General features: G+C 34.4%; 2 protein-coding genes across 6 annotated transcripts in view; both read right to left on the minus strand.

Moving 5' to 3' along the window:
- The window catches only part of LOC144979867 (uncharacterized), a 26661-nt gene extending 6798 nt beyond the window's left edge, over positions 1-19863 (minus strand). Inside the window, exons 1-2 of one of the 5 annotated variants that reach the window (XM_078927096.1) lie at positions 19786-19863; positions 1007-1073 (exon numbers count right to left, since the gene is read on the minus strand). The gene's annotated coding sequence lies outside the window, so the exon portion shown is untranslated. Of the gene's footprint in view, positions 1-1006; positions 1074-17302; positions 17372-17451; positions 18273-19785 lie in introns of those variants that run through there. The other 4 variants (XM_078927092.1, XM_078927095.1, XM_078927093.1 and 1 more) reach the window with 4 other exon arrangements.
- LOC144979167 (uncharacterized) lies at positions 12349-13863 on the minus strand. Its single transcript, XM_078925775.1, has one exon. The coding sequence runs from the start codon at positions 13861-13863 to the stop codon at positions 12349-12351; it is 1515 nt and encodes a 504-aa protein (XP_078781901.1).
- Positions 19864-20902: the final 1039 nt, after the last annotated feature.

A 20902-nucleotide genomic window follows, 5' to 3' on the forward strand; every position in this document is an offset into this window, starting at 1 on the left:
TAAACTCGCATGCGTGTGCGGCCGAAAAGAAATATTTATCTATTGAACTCGGGTTGTCATCAAAACGAAAGAGGTTTCTATTATTATTATTGTTATTATTATTATTATTATTATTATTATTATTATTATTATTATTATTATTATTATTATATTATTATTATTATTATTATTATTATTATTATTATTATTATTATTATTATTATTATTATTATTATTATTATTATTATTATTATTATTATTACTATTTAATTATTTATTATTATTTATCATTATTATTATTATTATTATTATTATTATTATTATTATTATTATTATTATTATATTATTATTATTATTATTATTATTATTATTATTATTATTATTATTATATTATTATTATTATTATTATTATTATTATTATTATTATTATTATTATTATTTATTTTATTTATTATTATTATTATTATTATTATTATTATTATTATTATTGATTTGTTGTTATTATATTATTATTATTTTATTATTATTATTATTATTATTATTATTATTATTTATTATTATTATTATTTATTATTATTATCATTATTATTATTATTATTATTGTTATATATCATTATATTATTATTATTATTATTATTATTATTATTATTATTATTATTATTATTATATTAGTACTGACATATTAACATTCATATAGTATGTCCGTTACTCCCTTAACTCTCGCTCTCTCCTTACCAGCCATTTTCAGGATTTTCCCCAAAACTTCACGCCCAGCTAACAGAAAAATATAAATTTTATCATTCAAACACAATAGCAGTAAGTTCTTGCGATACATTATTTCTTTATCAAAACATGCTCTACAATACACTGTTCATTTTCTTTAATTTTTATGATGTACAAAAGAAATTTGAATTAAAAAAGTGTTGGTTGTATCGTAAGGAATGTGACGATTTTCCTGTAGTTGGTAAGGAGGGGGTTAATTCAGAATCTAGAGGGGTAGGGGGTGTTATATTGTAAAGTATCTCACCAAAGGAAAGTGACGCCGACACCAGAATTCGCTTTTCAAGGATGATCACCAATCCGGCCACTGGTTGCTGAATACAGTCACGTGACAGGTAATAAAACGAGACACCACAACGAATAGCCACACCAATTTGCCAAATGTATAATGAGATGAAAGTTCTCTCTCTCTCTCTCTCTCTCTCTCTCTCTCTCTCTCTCTCTCTCTCTCTTCTATCTATCTCTCTCTCCTCTCTCTCTCCCCTCTCTCTCTCTCTCTCTCTCTCTCTTCTCTCTCTTCTTCTATCAATATATATATATATATATATATATTATATATATATATTATATATATCTGTCTCATCTGTTTATATATATATATTATATATATATATATATATATATATATATATATATAAATGTGTGTATGTGTGTGTGTGTGTGTATGTATATATAGATAGATATGTGATCGATCATCTCAAAATGGTATTATACCTGACGGAAATGGAAAATTGTCACCTCAAAAATTATCAAAAGTAGAGAGCGATGAGGGCTGGCTGAAGTCGGGGATCGTGAAAACACAAACGAAAGGGGGATAATGGAAAGGCTTTGGATGGGAACAATATAGACAATGGACGTTTCGGGTACAAACCAAACTGTGTGTGCCCTGGTAAAACCCTTCGTCGATCGTGTAAATACAAACGAAAGGGTGATAGTGGAGAGTATTGGGATGGGAACAATAGAGACAATGGACGTTTCGGGTACAAACCCTTCGTCGATCGTGAAGATACAAACGAAAGGGGGATAGTGGAGAGTATTGGGATGGGAACAATATAGACAATGGACGTTTCGGGTACAAACCCTTCGTCGATCGTGAAGATACAAACGAAAGGGAGATAGTGGAGAGGATTGGGATGGGAACAGTATAGACAATGGACGTTTCGGGTACAAACCCTTCGTCGATCGTGAAGATACAAACGAAAGGGGGATAGTGGAGAGGATTGGGATGGGAACAGTATTGACAATGGACGTTTCGGGTACAAACCCTTCGTCGATTGTGACAATACAAACAAAAGGGAGATAGTGGAGAGGATTGGGATGTGAACAGTATAGACAATGGACGTTTCGGGTACAAACCCTTTGTCGATCGTGAAGATACAAACAAAAGGGGGATAGTGGAGAGGATTGGGATGGGAACGGTATAGACAATGGACGTTTCGGGTACAAACCATTCGCCGATCGTGAAAATACGAACAAAAGAGTGGTAGTGGAGAGGCTTCGGATGGGAACAATACAGACAATGGATGTTTCGGGTACAAACTCTTCGTCGATGAAAGGTTTGTACCCGAAACGTCCATTGTCTGTATTGTTCCCATCCGAAGCCTCTGCATAAACAATAATCAAAGTTTTTTTTATCATGTCGCCTATAAACCAATGCAATAGAACTTAATATGACGAATCAAAGAAGATTTGAATATTGAAAATAAATAGTGACCTAGATACTCTTTTAATGAATCTGATGTCAAAAAGAGACATCGAAATGTTATAAGGAATTAAAACACTTTAAACATAAGTTGATACGCATTGTAGCTTTAGCCCAGGAGGAAAAGTATGTCGACCAATCAGAGGAAGGACCTCAAGAAAAGTAAGTCATTCTCTAACATACCTAACGAAGAGACACTAACCCTTATCTTCCAGTTCGGTGCAAACATTCAATTTTCAGCATTAAGTTCATCCCGAGATAATACCGCTTTGAAAAAGCGGATCACATAAAATATCTAACATCCATTCTAACAGGTAATCATAACTTATCACCTCTGCTTGTTGGAAAATGAATCAAAACAGTAGCCAGTCATCAACAGTAATGGAAATACATACTATTGTCGACTACATAATATTAATATTGATAAAGGTCTAAATATGATTAAAGCCACACTTTTCATGGGACCTGAACTTTCTGCCAATGACAATAGTTCTATTTTTTTTCAATAACAAACCCCCATCTGTAGTAAGAACCGCTTAAACGAGATAGCTGATAAACAAACCAAAAAATATCGATCAATCGAACAGAAGTCGAGATATTGTCATTAAGAAATCATAGTTAAAAACCAATCCTTGATTTTTTTAAAAGTATACTCACCACTCTTATACGTATCCAGTGATAAAGTTCATTTAATATCGGTTTAACTGTAAGACGCGGAGAAAGTTATTTCTCTTGTGGTGTTGGAATTAATGGCCTATAATATTCATGTAAATTCAACAATGTTATTTTTAACAACACCACGGCAATAGTGAAGCGTCATTTGTAACATGTAATGCGATTTAAATTATTGCCTCCATCTGCTGTCAGAATAAAATTTAGCGACGGGGTTATTAAACCAACAAAAAAAACCGTGAGCTTCTATACAGGGCAATATCGACTGAAAGTGTTCAAGGCGCTTTACAACTGGTTTCTGTACAACAGCAACACTTAACATGGATGTAGGGCAAGGCTTGACGACTGTTATACTTTATTACAATTGGGATTTTTTTCCGACAGAGATGAACGTGCTAACGACCAGGTAGGCAATTTATAACTGAGTAAGATGTGAGGATGTCAGCAAAGAACCATTTCCAAGGATTCAACAAAACGCCGCTTTGAGTGGGACTCGCACCGAGGGCCTTCCGATCCAAATTTGCTCTATCAGAGATGGCATCTTTAACATTCCTGTCAATATTGCGATGATCGCGTATTTCAGGAAGTGTTGAAACCCATTCAAGGGAAGATCAATAATATAACAGTCTTACCCGTCCAGCCCAACTGGATCTTGATCCAGCGACTGAATCTCAACACTGTTGAGGATCTACCAGGGCTAACCCACACCGGAGACTGACTCCGACGACCCGGCTCTGCCGTCCTCTGCCGTCTTCTGGATAAAGACGTCGGGCATGGACAAAATACCGAAAATAAAGAGAAGAACCGCTAGACCTACCCATACCAAGCTCGAAAACAAGCCGCAGAGGACGTCGGGGGCTTGGTTTGGGTAGGTCTCGTGTCTCTTCTCTTTATTCTTAGTATTTTGTCCGCGCCCGACGTCTTTATCCGAAAAACGGCAGAGGACGGCAGTGCCGGGTCGTCGGATTCAGTCTCCGTTGTGGGTGTGTCTGTGAGTGTATGAGAGAGAGGGGGAGGAAAGAGGGGGGATGAGAAAGTGAGAGAAGAGAAGAAAAAGAAAGAAAGAAAGAGAGAGAGAGAGAGAGAGAGAGAGAGAGAGTAGCATGTGTTTCAGATATATATATATATATATATATATATATATATATATATAGAGAGAGAGAGAGAGAGAGAGAGAGGTAGTGAAAGAGAGAGAGAGAGGGGGGGGGGGGAGAAAGAGAGAGGGGATGAGCTGAGAGAGAGGGATAAAGAGATAGAAAGAGTGAGAGAAATAGAGAGACACAGAGAGAGAGAGAGAGAGACAGAGAGAGAGAGAGAGAGGGAGGGAGAGAGAGATGGTAACAAACAAACAAAAAACAACAAACAAACCGAGCAAAGTCAATATTGTTTTATGTATAGATAGTATGCAGATGACGTTACTCAGGCCTTTGTTATTGTTTTTGCCATCCGCGTTTGTGAGTTGTTCTCACTAAACTGTATTAACCTGACTATAAACGTTCATGGTTACACAGTGTTTGTGTGTTGGTCCTTTATACTTCCGGATGGCAATGTTGTGAACTCCTTGGCCAAGCGCATTCTATCTATAGTCTGATAGGGAGTAAATTAGTGAAAACTATTCACCTAACCAGCGGGTTAAAGTCAACTTTGAATGTTTACTTTTTAAAATGAACTCTTCAATAAAAGACCTCACAACAGTATTAAATTATCAGGAAAGGCAAGGGAATTAATCATGTCATTAATGTACTTGAACGATATACATCAGTTATCTGTCATGTCATAAAATGAAATTCGTCCAATGGTGATTGATGAAAACATTCAAAATTATCAGAATCATGGAGAATCGAACAGAGAAATAAAAGGAGATGAGAGGAAAGGAGAGAGAGAGAGAGAGAGAGAGAGAGAGAGAGAGAGAAAGAGAGGGAGAGAGTAAAGGGGAGACAGTGAGAGAGAGAGAAAGAAAGAGAGAGAGAGAGAAGAGAGAGAGAGAGAGAGAGAGAGAGAGAGGGAGAGAGAGAGAGAGAGAGAGAGAGAGAGAGAGAGAGAGAGAGAGAGAGAGAGAAACAAAAACTACATCACCATCGAGCAAAACTAATGTATGGAAAGCCATTCGTCCCATCAAAACTAGGATGTCTGCAAGTTTTTTAAATCGCTCTATGTCTTTTAAATGGAAGAAATAAGATTGCTTCTATTAAAATTCTTAACCAGGAGATTAAACTGTTTACATTGCATAATATGCTTAATCACTTTAACAAAAAGTGCAACGTTAGAACATTTATTGTACACACTAGAAGGGGAAAAAACGAAGAAAAAGAAAACAGAAACAAAAATCGAACAGGAAAAATACACACACACACACACACACACACACACACACTTGCTCAAGGTCACGCATGAGCAAAACATTTTTTTTAAAAGGAAGAAAGAAAGACCAAAATTAAAAGGGGAAAAAAATAGAAGAGAACAAATATTTAACAAGGCTCAAGAACAAAATAAAATATTAATGCACATCCTGTAACCCTTGTCTATTGTTATTTCATATAGATAATTATAAATAGAAAAGTTTAAATGATAACAGCTGGGCATGAAATAATAAATCAATAATAAGTGATATTGAAAAGGAAAATGAAATCAACAAAAACTCAAGCAAATCATACAGCAATATTTTAAAAATAATTAAAAATAAATGGCATTTATATAGCGCTTTTCCCCGTTGTCACAGGCTCTAAGCGCTTTACAGTGATATAAAACAAAACATATTACAGTGAGACAAGTGTGAAGGAAGCGTGATACGAATTCAATTTAACAACAACAAAATATGAAAATAATATTGCAACATTATGACGTAAAAAGATAAAACTTTAAGCGAGATTTGAACGTTGTCAACGAATCCGAACATCTCACGTGTGATGGGAGAGAGTTCCAAAAATGGGGGGCCGAAAATTGAAAAGATTGTTCACCTATTTTACGCAATGGCTTAGGTTTGACAAGGATTGATTGGTCATTGCTTGACCTCAAGTTTCTATTGGGGACATGTATGTTTAGAAGGTCTTTAATGTAGGAGGGACTGTTCGTGCTCAAGGATTTGTAGACAACAGTACAAATCTTATAGGCAACTCTTTTTTCCACAGGAACCCAATGTAACTCACGGAGAAGAAGAGTTGCTGACAGGTATTTTTTGTTATTGCGTACAATGAGCCTGGCTGCGTTATTTTGAGCAACCTGAAGTTTGCTAATTTTGTCTTTAGCTAAATTCGCCCAAAGGGAGTTACAATAGTCCAATTTAGATAAAACAAGGGAATTAATTAAAAGTTCTGCTATATGCTTCGGTATTAAATTACGAATTTTGCTTATTTTTTTCATTTCTATGTACAAAGATTGTATGGTGTTATTCACGTGGCTTGTCATGGAAAGATCTTTATCAATGATGACGCCAAAGTTTTTTGCTTTATTTGAAAATTCTATTGTGCTATTTCCGAGAGTAATAGGTGATTTATTTCCTGTTTAAGGATACTCGGCCTTCCACACATTAAAATCTCAGTTTTACTATCATTTAATTTTAACTTATTGTGGTACATCCAAAATTTAATATGTGAACAGCCAAACCAATTCACTGTTATTTCCGGATGACTCAAACGCTACAATCGTATTGAGCAAGTCCATTGTCACTGACGTGGCATTCAGAGACATTAAAAGGATCGTAGATTTATATTGTAGGTTACCATAAAGAAAAGAATAATGGTGGTCTACAAAGCCACTCTACACTAATAACATGTTCCCCTGGAAAAAAATTGCTTTTACTCAGTAACAAAAAAACTGCTGGAGCAAAATCACTCTGTCACTGACTTGGCAATTTTTATATGCCATCGTTTGGATCACTTGCTTCTGTTGTAAATTTCTCTGATTTATATAAATCTAGGAGTTTGGATTTAACTGTGAAAGTCCAATAAGTCATACTGATTGGGTTGATAATAACAAAAGAACGATGCCAACTACATGGTAAACGTTTAGTCTGGCTTTGCTCTGTCACTGACGTGGCAAAAATGAAAATGCAATTTTTAACACATTTCTTTTGATATATTAACATAATTTTCGGTTACACAATTGAATAAAACAATACCAACAGTTTAGTGCATCTTGTGGTTTAATTTCAGGAACAAGAATCGTAATTTTAACAAAACAGCTATTAATTACAAACATTTTGGAATAAATCTGTACATAGCATAAAAAATTCGTGCTTTGTCCAAACCAAATGGCAAAAATCATCAAATTAACTTTTAATTAATTCCCCAAACTTGTTACAAAATTAAAACATAATATTCTCTTTCACTGTAAGTACCAAAGTTGATGAGATTTAAAAAATAAAACCAATTTGTTTTGGACAGAGATCTTTGGCATATAGTATGTTTTCATTTAAGATTTTCTGCATTGCTAATGGAGATAGAACTTTGAACTTGAACTGAATTTCAGCTATGTTAGAATAGAAATACATAAAAGTCCTTTGCATCACCATTTACCACAATAGTCCTTAAGAATTAATTGGTTGTCGCAAACTACAGCTCCATTGTCGTGTGTAATACATCATCTGACAGAGGAGGTTGTCTGTTGCTCTTGTTATCAAAGTCTGTTATGCCTGCCTGATCCTAATGGGACGTCATAATTTAATTTTCGTATTTCACTGCATAATTCTCTGAAAAAATTCATGAAAAATAATTTATCCGGAGCTCAAATTTGCCTGAAGCTTTTTTTTCTTTTGTGGATGCGGAGTGATTGAAATGAAAGACTTCTTGTTTTCTTAATGAGCCTAAGTTGTGTTTTGCGTTGCAAATTATTTTTAATCAGTACTCATACCATCCTCTCTTTCTTCCGTCTTGGCTTATTTCCCCATTAAAACAGATGGTAGACGATTCTATGGTCTGATAGAAGATGTGTAGAAGGAATCGAAGTGGTTATTTTATTTTGGTAGCGGAGTCGTCATTCGATAGGAATCAGTGCATCAACAACAAGAGACGATGGTTTTTCTAAGCAAGCACTGCAACTGTCTAATGAAGAGGAAGATGAATATGGTTTGCAGACAGAGTCACACAATAATTGTTTGCTGTCAGTCAGTGTTCCTTGAAAGACTTTTCTTGATTCCACTAACACGCTTGAAGTTTTCACGATACACACAGCAGCAGACATTTTAATCTCTCTCCGATATGAGCTAAATAATATGTGCTAGGCACCTGGTAGCAAATTTTGATTTGCCTATCTTGAAATCAAGTTTTTTAGGTTTTATAATGGACTTCTTTCATAGTTGAAAGTGACAGCTTCTTTTGCTTCCTTTATTAACCATCTTTAGTTCTGTCTTTTGTGATTTTTTTCACCAGTGACCAGGAGATCATATCTCATTCATAAAACTTCTGAACTTCAATGTCTAGGGTCTATCCACTTATCTTAGTCTTAGTGGCTGAACTGTCGGCTTTTAAAAAATTATCAGCAAGAGCAAATACAATGCTGACTTTCTATCTACATGAACAGACTGGATTTAGCTTTTGACAAAGCACTTACAAATGCGTATACAGAGTTTAAAGCTTTTTATTTTAGAGCCGCTTATTTTTTTCCTCTCTGTTGTTGCTCTGAATGCCACTTCTTTTTCTTTTCACTACTTTTTTTGCTCTATTCTTTTCATTTTTAATCAGTCTGACTTAATCTGGAGTTTCTCTGGTGCTGTTTATTCGTTTCCCTCATCCTGAGTTTCTCCTCCTCCATCAGGCCCATTCTATTTTGTCTCATTTTTGTTGTTGAGATAATTGGAGTCATAGTTCTGTTGAAATCTGTGAAAGAGGGGCAGACACACATTTTATACATTAATAATTAACAGAAACAACAATCATCAATACATTTTAAAATTTCAATGACTCCCATGCATTTTTGTTAATATCTTATGCATGGGACAAATACTTGTTCACAAACCGGATGTTTGGTTATATAGTGCCACGTCAGTGACAAAAAATGTGCCACGTCAGTGACGGTCACATTTATTGTTCTGATCACTTTCTTCTTACCAGTTACTGGTAATCAAATAGTAAAATCGACAATTAAATGTACACAAAAAGATAAATCAATAAAACCATTGCATCGTTATGAAAAAAAATGATGTACTTTTTTGTCACTGACGTTACAGTCCTATCCAGGGTAAGTTGTCAAGACTGATCAACCAGGAACATAATAAAATGTCATCTCAATCTTTTGTAAAGCTGTCACCAAACCAATTACCTAACAAATCATACAGGTATAATCATTTATCAACTTAATCTAAATGACACAGCAATGATAAAACATAAAACTTCACTTACTGTAATGTCTGCCACATGTGCTCCAAATGTTTTGAAGATGAAAACAATAGGATAGCGCCGTTGTTTTGTAGAAAATTTAAAATTCAACTGTTCTGGATGGTAAAAAGTACAATTAAGATCACCAGTTAATAGAATTATTTTTTGACCTTAGTGATGACTTTTTATGGACTTGCCCTATTGCATTGTATTGGATTGCTATAATCCGAGTTTTATTATATCTAATACATATTAATATTTCAGTTCAGTGAAATATTTCAACTGACAAGGTTGAATAAGTAGAATATATCAAATAATTAGTTGTATTACCGTTATCCGATTCAATCCGATACATTACCACTTTGATACAGGGGGCGGTTTGTGTCTTTTCTTACAAAAATTTAATTACCATTACTGGGCGGTTTCAATCATTCTGTATCGCCATTAAGGTTTTTTAAAAAACAACATTTATGGTGAAAAATTGTGTTGATACCTATTTTGCGACCTAATTTGGGGGTCTGACATCAATAAATATAACAATCTTGTGGCAAACGTTCCAGAAAAACTAATGAAGGAATGACCTCCATATTTTCCCTCTTGTCAACATTGTACCATAGTGTGTCACCATAGAGAGAATTTTACGGCTTTAGCTTTATTTTAATAGAAGATTACAAAGTTGAGAATCAAAATGTGATGAAAATTGATGTTAAAAATTCAGAATTAGGATTATAATTCAAAATCGACATATCTTATCAAAATACCTCTCTCTGGTGACATAATACATTATCTCTGTGATAACTGTGGAAATTTTCAGACAATTTAACATAACATAACATAAAATATGGTATAGAGCAAAATAGGATAAAATCCCTTGAATGCCCTTAATATTAATAGTAATGCCATAAATCTATTGATAAAAGATTACAATAGTGATACACTGGTAAAGATAGTATTTCAACTTAAATGTACTCATGTAAATGTGGTGTACAAACATATATCTGTAACCATGACATGCAAAGCACACACACACACACACTCGCACACACACACACACACACACACACATATATATATATATATATATATAATATATATATATATATATATATATATATAGAAGATGACCATAAAATATAACTATACATAATATATACAAACAATACTAAAATCCCTGTCAACAGTAGTGCAAAAAAGTATTATTCGTCATATATAAATCTCTCATCATATAATTCCCTGTCTTCTAACACCTTGAAATAATCTATAGATTTTGCATTCTTTGTTTCAAATTTCAAATTGTTCCTTTTCTGGACAATACGAATACCGAACCAGTTTTGTCTTACGTTTGTTTTGTATCTAGAGACAAAAATCTTATACTTGTCCCCTCTAGTAAAAGTAATATTAGAAAATGAAAAAAATCATTATTATATCTTATAAATATTAATATTTGAGTTCAGTGTAATATTTCAAATAACAAGGTTGAATAAGTAGAATAAATACAATAATGATTTATATTCCCCATTATCCGGTTCAATCCAATTAGATACCACTTTGATACACTTAAGTATTGTGGTAAAATTAAAATTGTTGATTTCTCAACAATATAAAATAAGATTATTATTATAACTAGTACTGTTACTAAATTAACTTAAGCTTTTATATTACGCAATATCCTGTAAACATCATCATATTCATAATCATAATCATCATCATCATCATCATCATCATCATCATCATCATCATCATCATTATTATTATTATTATTATTATTATTATTATTATTATTATTAGTAGTAGTAGTAGTAGTAGTAGTAGTAGTAGTAGTAGTAGTAGTATAGTATATTATATATTATTATTATTTTTATTATTATTATTATTATAGTATAGTAGTAGTAGTAGTAGTAGTAGTAGTAGTAGTAGTAGTAGTAGTAGTAGTAGTAGTGAGTAGTAGTATGGTAGTAGTAGAAGTATAGTAGTAGTATAGTATAGTAGTAGTAATAGTAGTAGTAGTAGTAGTAGTAGTAGTAGTAGTAGTAGTAGTAGTAGTAGTAGTAGTAGTAGTAGTACTATTGGTGTTATTTGTTTTGGTTTATCGTTGACTTAAAATGTTTAGATTTGTTGATTGGAAATACCATGATTTTTGGATCCTAAATCCTTAAAAGTATGTATGTACCCAGTCCTTCGGAGTACAAATAATGAACAGGTCAGTTAGGTGGTATAACTATTTCAGTAGCAGGATGTATAGGCAGATTCATAGGATTTCGGAAAATACATTAACAAGGATGGATGATTATCATCGACGACCATGCTGGTCCATATTTAGACTAGAAAATAAGATAACATCACTCTGACAATAGAAGATGAATTACACAAGGCATGTATCACGTCCTACAGAAGAGTGGTTTTACACTTTCAATTAAATAGTGAACCAGTTGTTTAACATCACAATTTTCTTTCCTATTCTCTAAAACAAACATATGAATTAAATGGAATTGAATTAAATATTTTTAATGACAAACGAGAACATGGTAGTGACATCAAGAGTACACCCTCTCCCGTAAGTTATGACAATGGGATTCAATAGTCTGATGTCACGCGCGCCCAGAAAACAAAAGCTTGGTTCTAAACAAAGAAAATCGGACTTTTTATTCTTCATGCTGACTAGAACTTTTTCACGTTTCATTTAATCAGAATGTATAAAAGTCAAAACATGATCAGATTTTTAATGTTTTTCTCCTATGGATACACTTTTAGTCTCGTCGTAGAAATATTTCATAAGGGCGTCCGCCATTGTTCCCATAGTTTAGAATCAGTTATTTAGTTAATTCCGAGGGAAGTGACGTCACGACTGTTGAAGCCTATTTGAACTGAAAGAAAAGTCAAGAACCTGACGTTAAATGAGGTCAATCACGCCGGTTGTGGTAAGACGGCTGATGCAGGCTCGTGGTTATTTATTGTAACGTCAATGTTTCCTAAATCTTCACCTTCAGTTTTATCAGAATGTTTGCAGTCCATATTATCAGTCAAATCTTTTCCCAACGTCTCTGGCACAAAAACAAACAAGCCACAAACAGCCAAACTTAACACAGCCATCACAAGGAAGGACACGCGTATGACGTCATTTGTTAACACCAAATATGGAGATAAAATCCCTCCGATTCCGCCCAAGAATTGCATCCAACCTACAGCAGCTGTTCTGACGACTGTTGGAAACAACTCATTGGTGCATATGATAATGAGATACATATTGATATCGCAACAAATTCTTGTTACGACGATTGAGACCAACACGCCGATTGTCTTTACACTTCCAGTGGAAAAGAAATCTAAGGCAACGAAGATAAAAATGGAGATTGCCTGGACCAAATGTAGAGCAATGCCCGTTGGTTTCCTTCCAATCAAGTTAGGGACTAAAGAGGTGATCACATTCGCCGGCAATTCGGTGATGTAGACAATGATGTTGTTTATGTAGATATCCCCTGGCAATGCAGCTAGCCCAAAACTAGTTGAGTAATAAATGAGACACGACAGAAATGAGGCAAAGCCTAAAATAAAATTATAAACAATAGCATTTTTTCTAAAGATATTGATAAAGTTTACGAAATTGCTGTTTCTATTTTTGCGAGTTTCTTCCTTTATTATCGGAAGTCTCAATCTAACTAAATTAGCCTTCTCCACTTTATTCAATTTGGCAATTTGGAAAACAGCTTTCATGGCTTTTGCCTCTTTATCGTGAACTATCAACCATCGAAGACTTTCAGGACATTTCAAAACAGGCAGAATGATGATAATAGAAAATACTCCGTTAAAAATGTGAATTTCTTTCCAGTTTTTGAAGAAGAAAGCACTGACAGAGAATATAAAACAGCCCAGACACCATAGTGGCAAACTAGTCATGACAGTTCGCCATTTTGGAGTGACAAATTCTGTCATGCATACAGTCGCTGTGTTAAACACCATTCCAGTAGAAAGGCCCCAAAAAAAAAAGCGGATAGCTGCAAACATTTCCCATGATGACGAGGCTACCGAGAGAAGGGAAAGCACAGAATGAACCAATCCCATGATGCATAATACAGATTTTCTTCCATAGATATCGCTCAAATAACCTGACAATAACGTCCCTATTGTCACCCCCACCATTTGCAGGGAAATAATCAATGGCGATTTCCAAGCCTGATCACAAATCAGTCCAAATTCGGTAACAATCGTAGAGGATTCTGGGTGGAATTCGACACGCCCACATTCTGAAAATCCTCCACACGATTGGTTGAATCCGTCACTGTCATCCGATGGCGGTCCATTCTGCTCCTCGCGCTTCCCAAAGTTTCCCAGTTCCTTATAATTTTTGCTCTTGATATTTTCATTAGCGAATGTTGTGTTGTCTAAACATCGCCATCCGGGGTTGTAGCCTCCAAACGCCATGAATACGGTACTGAAAGAGCATGCTATATACGTCAATGAAACACATCCTGCCAAAAGAGTTTGGAATAGGCCACACCCTCCTAATATATATATATATTTTAATATTTACCACAATGTTTGAGTCAGTCTACATCGATGTTTCAGGCCTTTTCAGCCATCGTCAGGACTGTGTGTTACGTGAGTTTGGTTTATTGTGTGTTGTTGCTTGTTGAAGTGGTTCCGTAGGTTTGTAGTTGATTAGTAAGTGTTTTCGTCTAAACGAAAACACTTACTATTCGTACCATATTTGTATCCAACACAATTAAATATATATATATATATATATATATATATATATATATATATATATGTCTGTCTGTCTGTGTGTGTGTGTGTGTGTGACTGTGTGTATATGTGTGTGCGTACGTGACGTGTCGTGTAAGAACGATGTTATATGTTTTATTTAGAACAATAGATACAGGTTGTATAAGTGACAAAAACTAAAATCCATGCCTCTAAAATGGAAAGATATGTCTGTGACAGAATATTTACGACTTAAAATTCTACTGATAAATCTGAGCGCATGCTGGTTAAATGGAAGAATTTCAGAGCCTCGCTCAGTAAAAGTATTAAGATTCATTTCTAATCCAAGTAATCAAAAATATGAATTTTATCATTGAAATGAACTGAAAAGAATGGAGTCATCCAGTGGCTACAAAAATAAAAACAACCAAGTCGGTAATTGACACCAATTGCATTGAGCCTAAATCACCCTTTCACTATAATATACGTCATACTTTAGCCAATTGCCAGTCTTGGTGAGCAACAAACGATTACACGAGTGAGAGAGAGAGAGAGAGAGAGAGAGGGAGAGAGAGAGAGAGAGAGAGAGAGAGAGAGAGAGAGAGAGAGAGAGAGAGGGAGAAGCTAAAAAGACAAAGATTAGTTTTCTTTTGACGAGGCATTCCGCGTTGATTATAAATGTGTAATATTGTATGGGTTATTGTGTAACATGATTCGAGTTAAACGTAGCGAAGACTGGAAAATAAAACTTAAAAACAAAAATTAGTATCCTCTGTATTTCTATATTATAATATAGCCACTTCAAATGATATGTGTAGTATTGATAAGTTGTTTCGTTGGAGGCCACCAGCGAAATCGGGAGTTTGTAACACCTGCTTTAGTGGAACGATTTCAAGGTAACGGTGCTGTTCCGATTGAGCGGCTTGCACTGTATTGTGAGGTACATCTTTGACGATTATTTCATTTTTACGACTGTCAGTCATCACGCTAACTGATGGGCATGGCGTGAGAGTCATAAAATGTCATCCATCGCATTAAATTGGTATTATGTCGGGAATTTTGAAATAAAGAAAAATAAATTTCAAATAACAAAAATATGGTCGAAGAATTAAAATTATAAGATTTTTGAACTCCTAAGCTTGTAATTTCGAACGAGTTTCAAATGCCGCATCGTGACCCTGGCATCGCTTTTTGGAAACGAGTTCGAAACTTCAAACGAGGATGTCAAGAATCTTATTTATCACCACATTCTTCAAACGACCTCAACTACTATATTTGTTCTTACCAAAATAAAGTGTACCTATTCTTATTTTTACAATGATTAATTCTCGAAATCAACGATTTGACATTAAAAAGTTATCATTGTGGTCAGGATATCTTTACGTACCAAATTCGGCTGAAAAGAAATGTTTATCTATTGAACTCCAACGTTTATCATAAATATTTTTTTAAAAAGGATAATAAGGTGAATGTCCGGACATTTTAAAATCCCTCCAATCAGCTGCAATACCCTATGACGCACACATACTGAAAGAATTCAGAAAGCCCTCCACGTCTCCGTTCGGAGAACGTAGAAAACCCGATGGTTATTTTAAATCAACGTGTACACATTTTAAGGTCCGATAACCCCTATTGAAATGGTCTCGTTGTTGTTATTGAAATACTTTCAAACCAAGGCAAAATATTGTCCATTACAAGAATGTTGAATTAAGCCCATTATTGTTCTGGATTATCAAATATACTTATATGTGATCGACCCTCTCAAAATCGTATTAAACCTGAATCAACGTGTACACATTATGCAGGTCTGACATTAGTACCTACCCCAATTATGGGCCTAGTTTAACATTGTTGTAATGGACAATATTTTGGGTCATTTTTTTTTAGATTACCATAACAACAATGAACCCATAAGGAATTGGGTTATCAGACCTGCAAATAAGTGCACGTCGACATGAATGAATCAGGTCCCGAAAGGTGAATTTAAGATTAACATGATGCAAATACGAACTTTGAAATTATTTTTTTGTATTTGCAATGCAGTTAATATAATGTAAATCATATATATTCTCTACCAAAGCACCACATTCTAAGACAAGATGATAACACTCCGTGCGACAATGCGATGGTTCAATATTTCAATCTCAAGAATAAAGAAACAAAGAAGTCGACCTAGGACATCAATAGTTACAACACTAAGACGTGACATCAGACATGTTGGCCAACCGTTAAAGTCAATTCAAGGTCTTGGAACAATCCGACAATGTGCAAAAGAACGACGGACATGGAAATTGTCACCTCAACAATAATCAAAAGTAGAAAGCGATGAGGGCTGCTTGAAGCCTTGGATCGTGATAATACAAACGAAATGGGTATAATGGAGAGGATTGAGATGAGAACAATATAGACAATGGACGTTTCGGGTACAAACTCTTCGTCGATCGTGAAGATACAAAGGAAAGAGTGATAGTGGAGAGGATTAGGATGGGAACAATTCAGACAATGGACGTCTTCGTCGATGAAGGGTTTGTACCCGAAACGTCCATTATCTGTATTGTTCCCATCCGAAGCCTCTCCATAAACAGTAATCAAAGCAGCCCAGAAGGAAAAGTATATCGACCATAAGCTCTACATTAACTGATGAAAATTACTGGGTAATGTAAATGGTGCAGCTCGAAGCTCGAAGAAATAAATAACAATGTGAAATTGAATGTAAGCTTCAATTTAATATACGAAATAAAGATAAATCGACGTTTCGGGTTTCCCCTTTATCAACAAAACAGGATGAATGAAACACTACAGACGAATGAGATAATGTGGTAGTGGCGTTGTTAAGATGAATAAACAAAAACATAAAAATAGGTTTTTGTTAATTCATCTTAACAACGCCACTACCACATTATATCTCATTCGTTTATAGTGTTTCATTCATCCTGTTTTGCTGATAAATGGAAAACCCGAAACGTTAATTTTATCTGTTTTGTATTGAAGCTTACATTCGATTTCACATTGTTATTTATATCGGACGAAGAGACACGAACACCTATAGTCATGTTCGAGGCAAACATTCAATTTTCAGCACTGTGTTCATCCCGAGATAATACCGCTTTCAGAAAATGGATCACATCAAATATCTAAAATCCATTCTCACACGTACTCACAACTTATCACCTCTGCTTATTGAAAAAGGAATCAAAACAGTAGCCAGACATCAACAGTAATGGAAATACATATTATTGTCGACTGACAACTCAAAACTACATAATATTAATATTAATAAAGATCTAAATGTGATTAAAGCCATACTTTTCATGGGACGTGAACTTTCTGTCAGTGATAATCATTCTATTTTTGTTTCAATAACAAACCCCCGTCTGAAGTGAGAATCGCTTAAACGAGAGAGCGGATAACCAAACAAAAAATCGTTCAATTTAACAGAATTCGAAATATTGTCATTATCTTCTCTTTGTTATTATTAACAGATTATTATCTCTGGGCAGAAATCGTTTATCTCCATACTACCGCTAGACTGGTTGATTTCTAGTTACACTTTCATCGTCCTTTTCTTTCCTTCATTCTTTCGTTCTTTCTTTCTCTCTTTATTTCTTTCGTTTTTCTATTTCTTTTTTTTTTCTGTTTAAAACCCTTTGCCTTCTTTCCTTCTTTCTTCTTTTCCTTCTTCTTCTTCTTCTTCTTCTTCTTCTTCTTCTTCTTCTTCTTCTTCTTCTTCTTCTTCTTCTTCTTCTTCTTCTTCTTCTTCTTCTTCTTCTTTTTCTTCTTCTTCTTCTTCTTCTTCTTCTTCTTCTTCTTCTTCTTCTTCTTCTTCTTCTTCTTCTTCTTCTTCTTCTTCTTCTTCTTCTTCTTCTTCTTCTTCTTCTTCTTCTTCTTCTTCTTCTTCTTCTTCTTCTTCATCATCATCGACGTCGTCGTCGTTGTTGTCTTCTCTTTCTTATTGATAATACGCACTTTGTTCAGGCAAAATTGTAGCAGCCTTTATCATTGACGTGATAACAATCGTGTATCCATAATTCAGGTGTATTATGAAATGAATTATGCAATTCCGTGGTAACAGACAGCTGCAGCATTCATAGCTAAAAACCAATCCTTGCTTTTTTTTTTTTTAAGTATACTCGCCACACATTTACGTATCCAGTGATAAAGTCCCTTGATATGGGTTTAACTGTATTTTAACTGTATACCATAACGTGGTGCTGAAATAAATGGCTTATAACATTCATGTAAATTCAACAATTTTTTAAAACAACACCACGGCAATAAAATTCACTTAATTAAGCGTCAGCTGTAATATGTGATGCGATCTAAAGTATTGCCTCCAACTCCTGTACTGTTATGTCAAAATAAAATTGAGCGACGGCGTTGTAAACAAAAAACAAAAACTTGAGCATTTATAGAGAGCAATATATATATATATATATATATATATATATAATATATATATATATATATATATATATATATATATACATACATACATATATAATATATATATATATATATATATATATATATATATATATATATAATAGGACGATATTTGTCTTTATTTGCTTGGTCAAAGGATTGGGAGTTGAATTTTAATATTTCCAAATAATAATTATAATAATAGATGACATTTATATCGCGCATTTTCATCACTGTTTGATGCTCAATGCATGTTCCAAATAAATATACAAAAGTTACATATATAAAACGTACACCACAATGATATCAATAGCAGCAGTTTATGAAATATCGTACCAATATCATAAAAATGTAACGGTAAAAAGGTAGTGCTTTAACAATGGTTTAAAACTATCTATAGATGTTGCTTCTCTTATCCTTCTGGGCAGGTCATTCCACACAAGGGTCCCAGTGTGAGTATATGAACGGCCGCCATAAAATTTATTATTATAATGATTTCTAAGAGTAAGGTTCGTATAGTCAGTAGAGGATCGTAAATTCCAAATGTCACGTTTTACATAATATTGGAGAACATAATCTTAAAAGTATCTATTTCACAGATAAGGAACATAATAATTCTTTGATTAAAGTGTTTTCAGAGCAGGATGTTGGTGTGACATGTGATCCCACTCTCAAATTTGATCTACATATTAATGATATGATTAAAAGAGCAAATAAGGTGGTTGGAATTATAAAACGAAGTTTCTCTCATTTAGAATATACTATTAGTACGAGGAATTAAGCTAAAACCGTGCAAATTTGGGTTGAAAGCATGAAAATGTGTAAACAGGTTACCAATACCCCAAAAAAAAAAAACAACCCATCTGCCATAGAACCACTCTGGCAATCAATCAGAACGTTTCGGTTTAAGACCTTAGATTTTCCCTATTACAGCTATATTAAACAATGGAAATAACTGAGTAAATACCTATGTTTTCTTAATATTCATTGTATTAGGGGGGATTAGGCTAAAACCGTGCACGTTCGGATTGAAAGCATGAAAACTGGCATACATGTAGCTAAGACCCATATAAATGACACCTGCTATAGAACCACTCTCACAATTTTTCATAACAGTGCGTTTTCCCCCTATATATAGCATTACTTATCCATGGAAAATAACCACGAGAATACAATTTGCGCTCAATAATTTAAATAGGTACATTGTTGATCATTTACATTAGCTAACAAATGGCTTCGGGTGGGAACAGTACAGACACAAGGGAAAGCTGAAAACATAATACAAAATGTAGTAACGTGTGTATTCCTGGGGGGTTGAGGCAAGAATGAGACGTTATCTGGTGTTATCTTGGCGTTATTTCGTTGACATAATAAAATCTTGTACCTACCATTCCCTGCTAGTTAATGTTGCCGTTGTAATTGTATCTGAAAACATCAAACACATTCCTTTTTTAGTCATATGTAATATTCTTCCACCTCTCTCTCTCTCTCTCTCTCTCTCTCTCTCTCTCTCTCTCTCTAGTTTCTTTCTTTCAAAGACACATCAACATTCACTTATGAATTATAATAATTCCATATATATGGAATACGCAAATAATGCTACGGTTTCATAACGCTACATTAACTGCACAATGGTTACCAGAAAGACATGTCAGACCTAGTTCATACAAAACAAGCCATCAGTACAGATTAATTTTAGGACAACAACAGATAGAACAGTCGCGGGTGATTTTAGCCGAGCACTCTTATTACACCTGAACGAGCAGGCAATTTGTGTGCAGTGCCTTACACAAGGACACAACAATACAGATAGAACATGCTCCCATTGTCACCATGCGGTCACTAACGTAACGTAAATAGCTTGACACAACACTGAATACTGCATCATAACGATAGATGATTATGATGGTGATGATGCTGATCATGATGGCGATGATGATGATGATGATGATGATGATGATGATGATGATGATGATGATGATGATGATGATAATGATGATGATGATGATGGTGATGATGATGATGATGATGGTGATGGTGACGATAATCATAGCGATCTAATACAATTTTGTAGGTATGCCGATTCCATACTGTCATTTAACATGTAGTAGTCCTTCAGAGCCATTAGGTCCACGGAGCCGGAGTTTAACCCGCTTTCTATAACGGACAATAGCAAATGCATGATAGCATTTTCATAGGACACTGGTATATCACTAAGTACGTTCCGCCAGATACAATAGACCCAGCTACCCAATCACTGCTGGCTGTACCAGGAGGTCCCTTTGCATGTGAAGCGAGTGCTCTACCAACTGAGCTGTCTTGACTCCCACTATCA

The sequence above is a fragment of the Berghia stephanieae genome, chromosome 9 (assembly GCF_034508935.2).
Source record: "Berghia stephanieae isolate SIO BIC M18660-M18661 chromosome 9, UCSD_Bste_1.3, whole genome shotgun sequence".
Taxonomy (NCBI): Eukaryota; Metazoa; Mollusca; class Gastropoda; order Nudibranchia; family Aeolidiidae; genus Berghia; species Berghia stephanieae.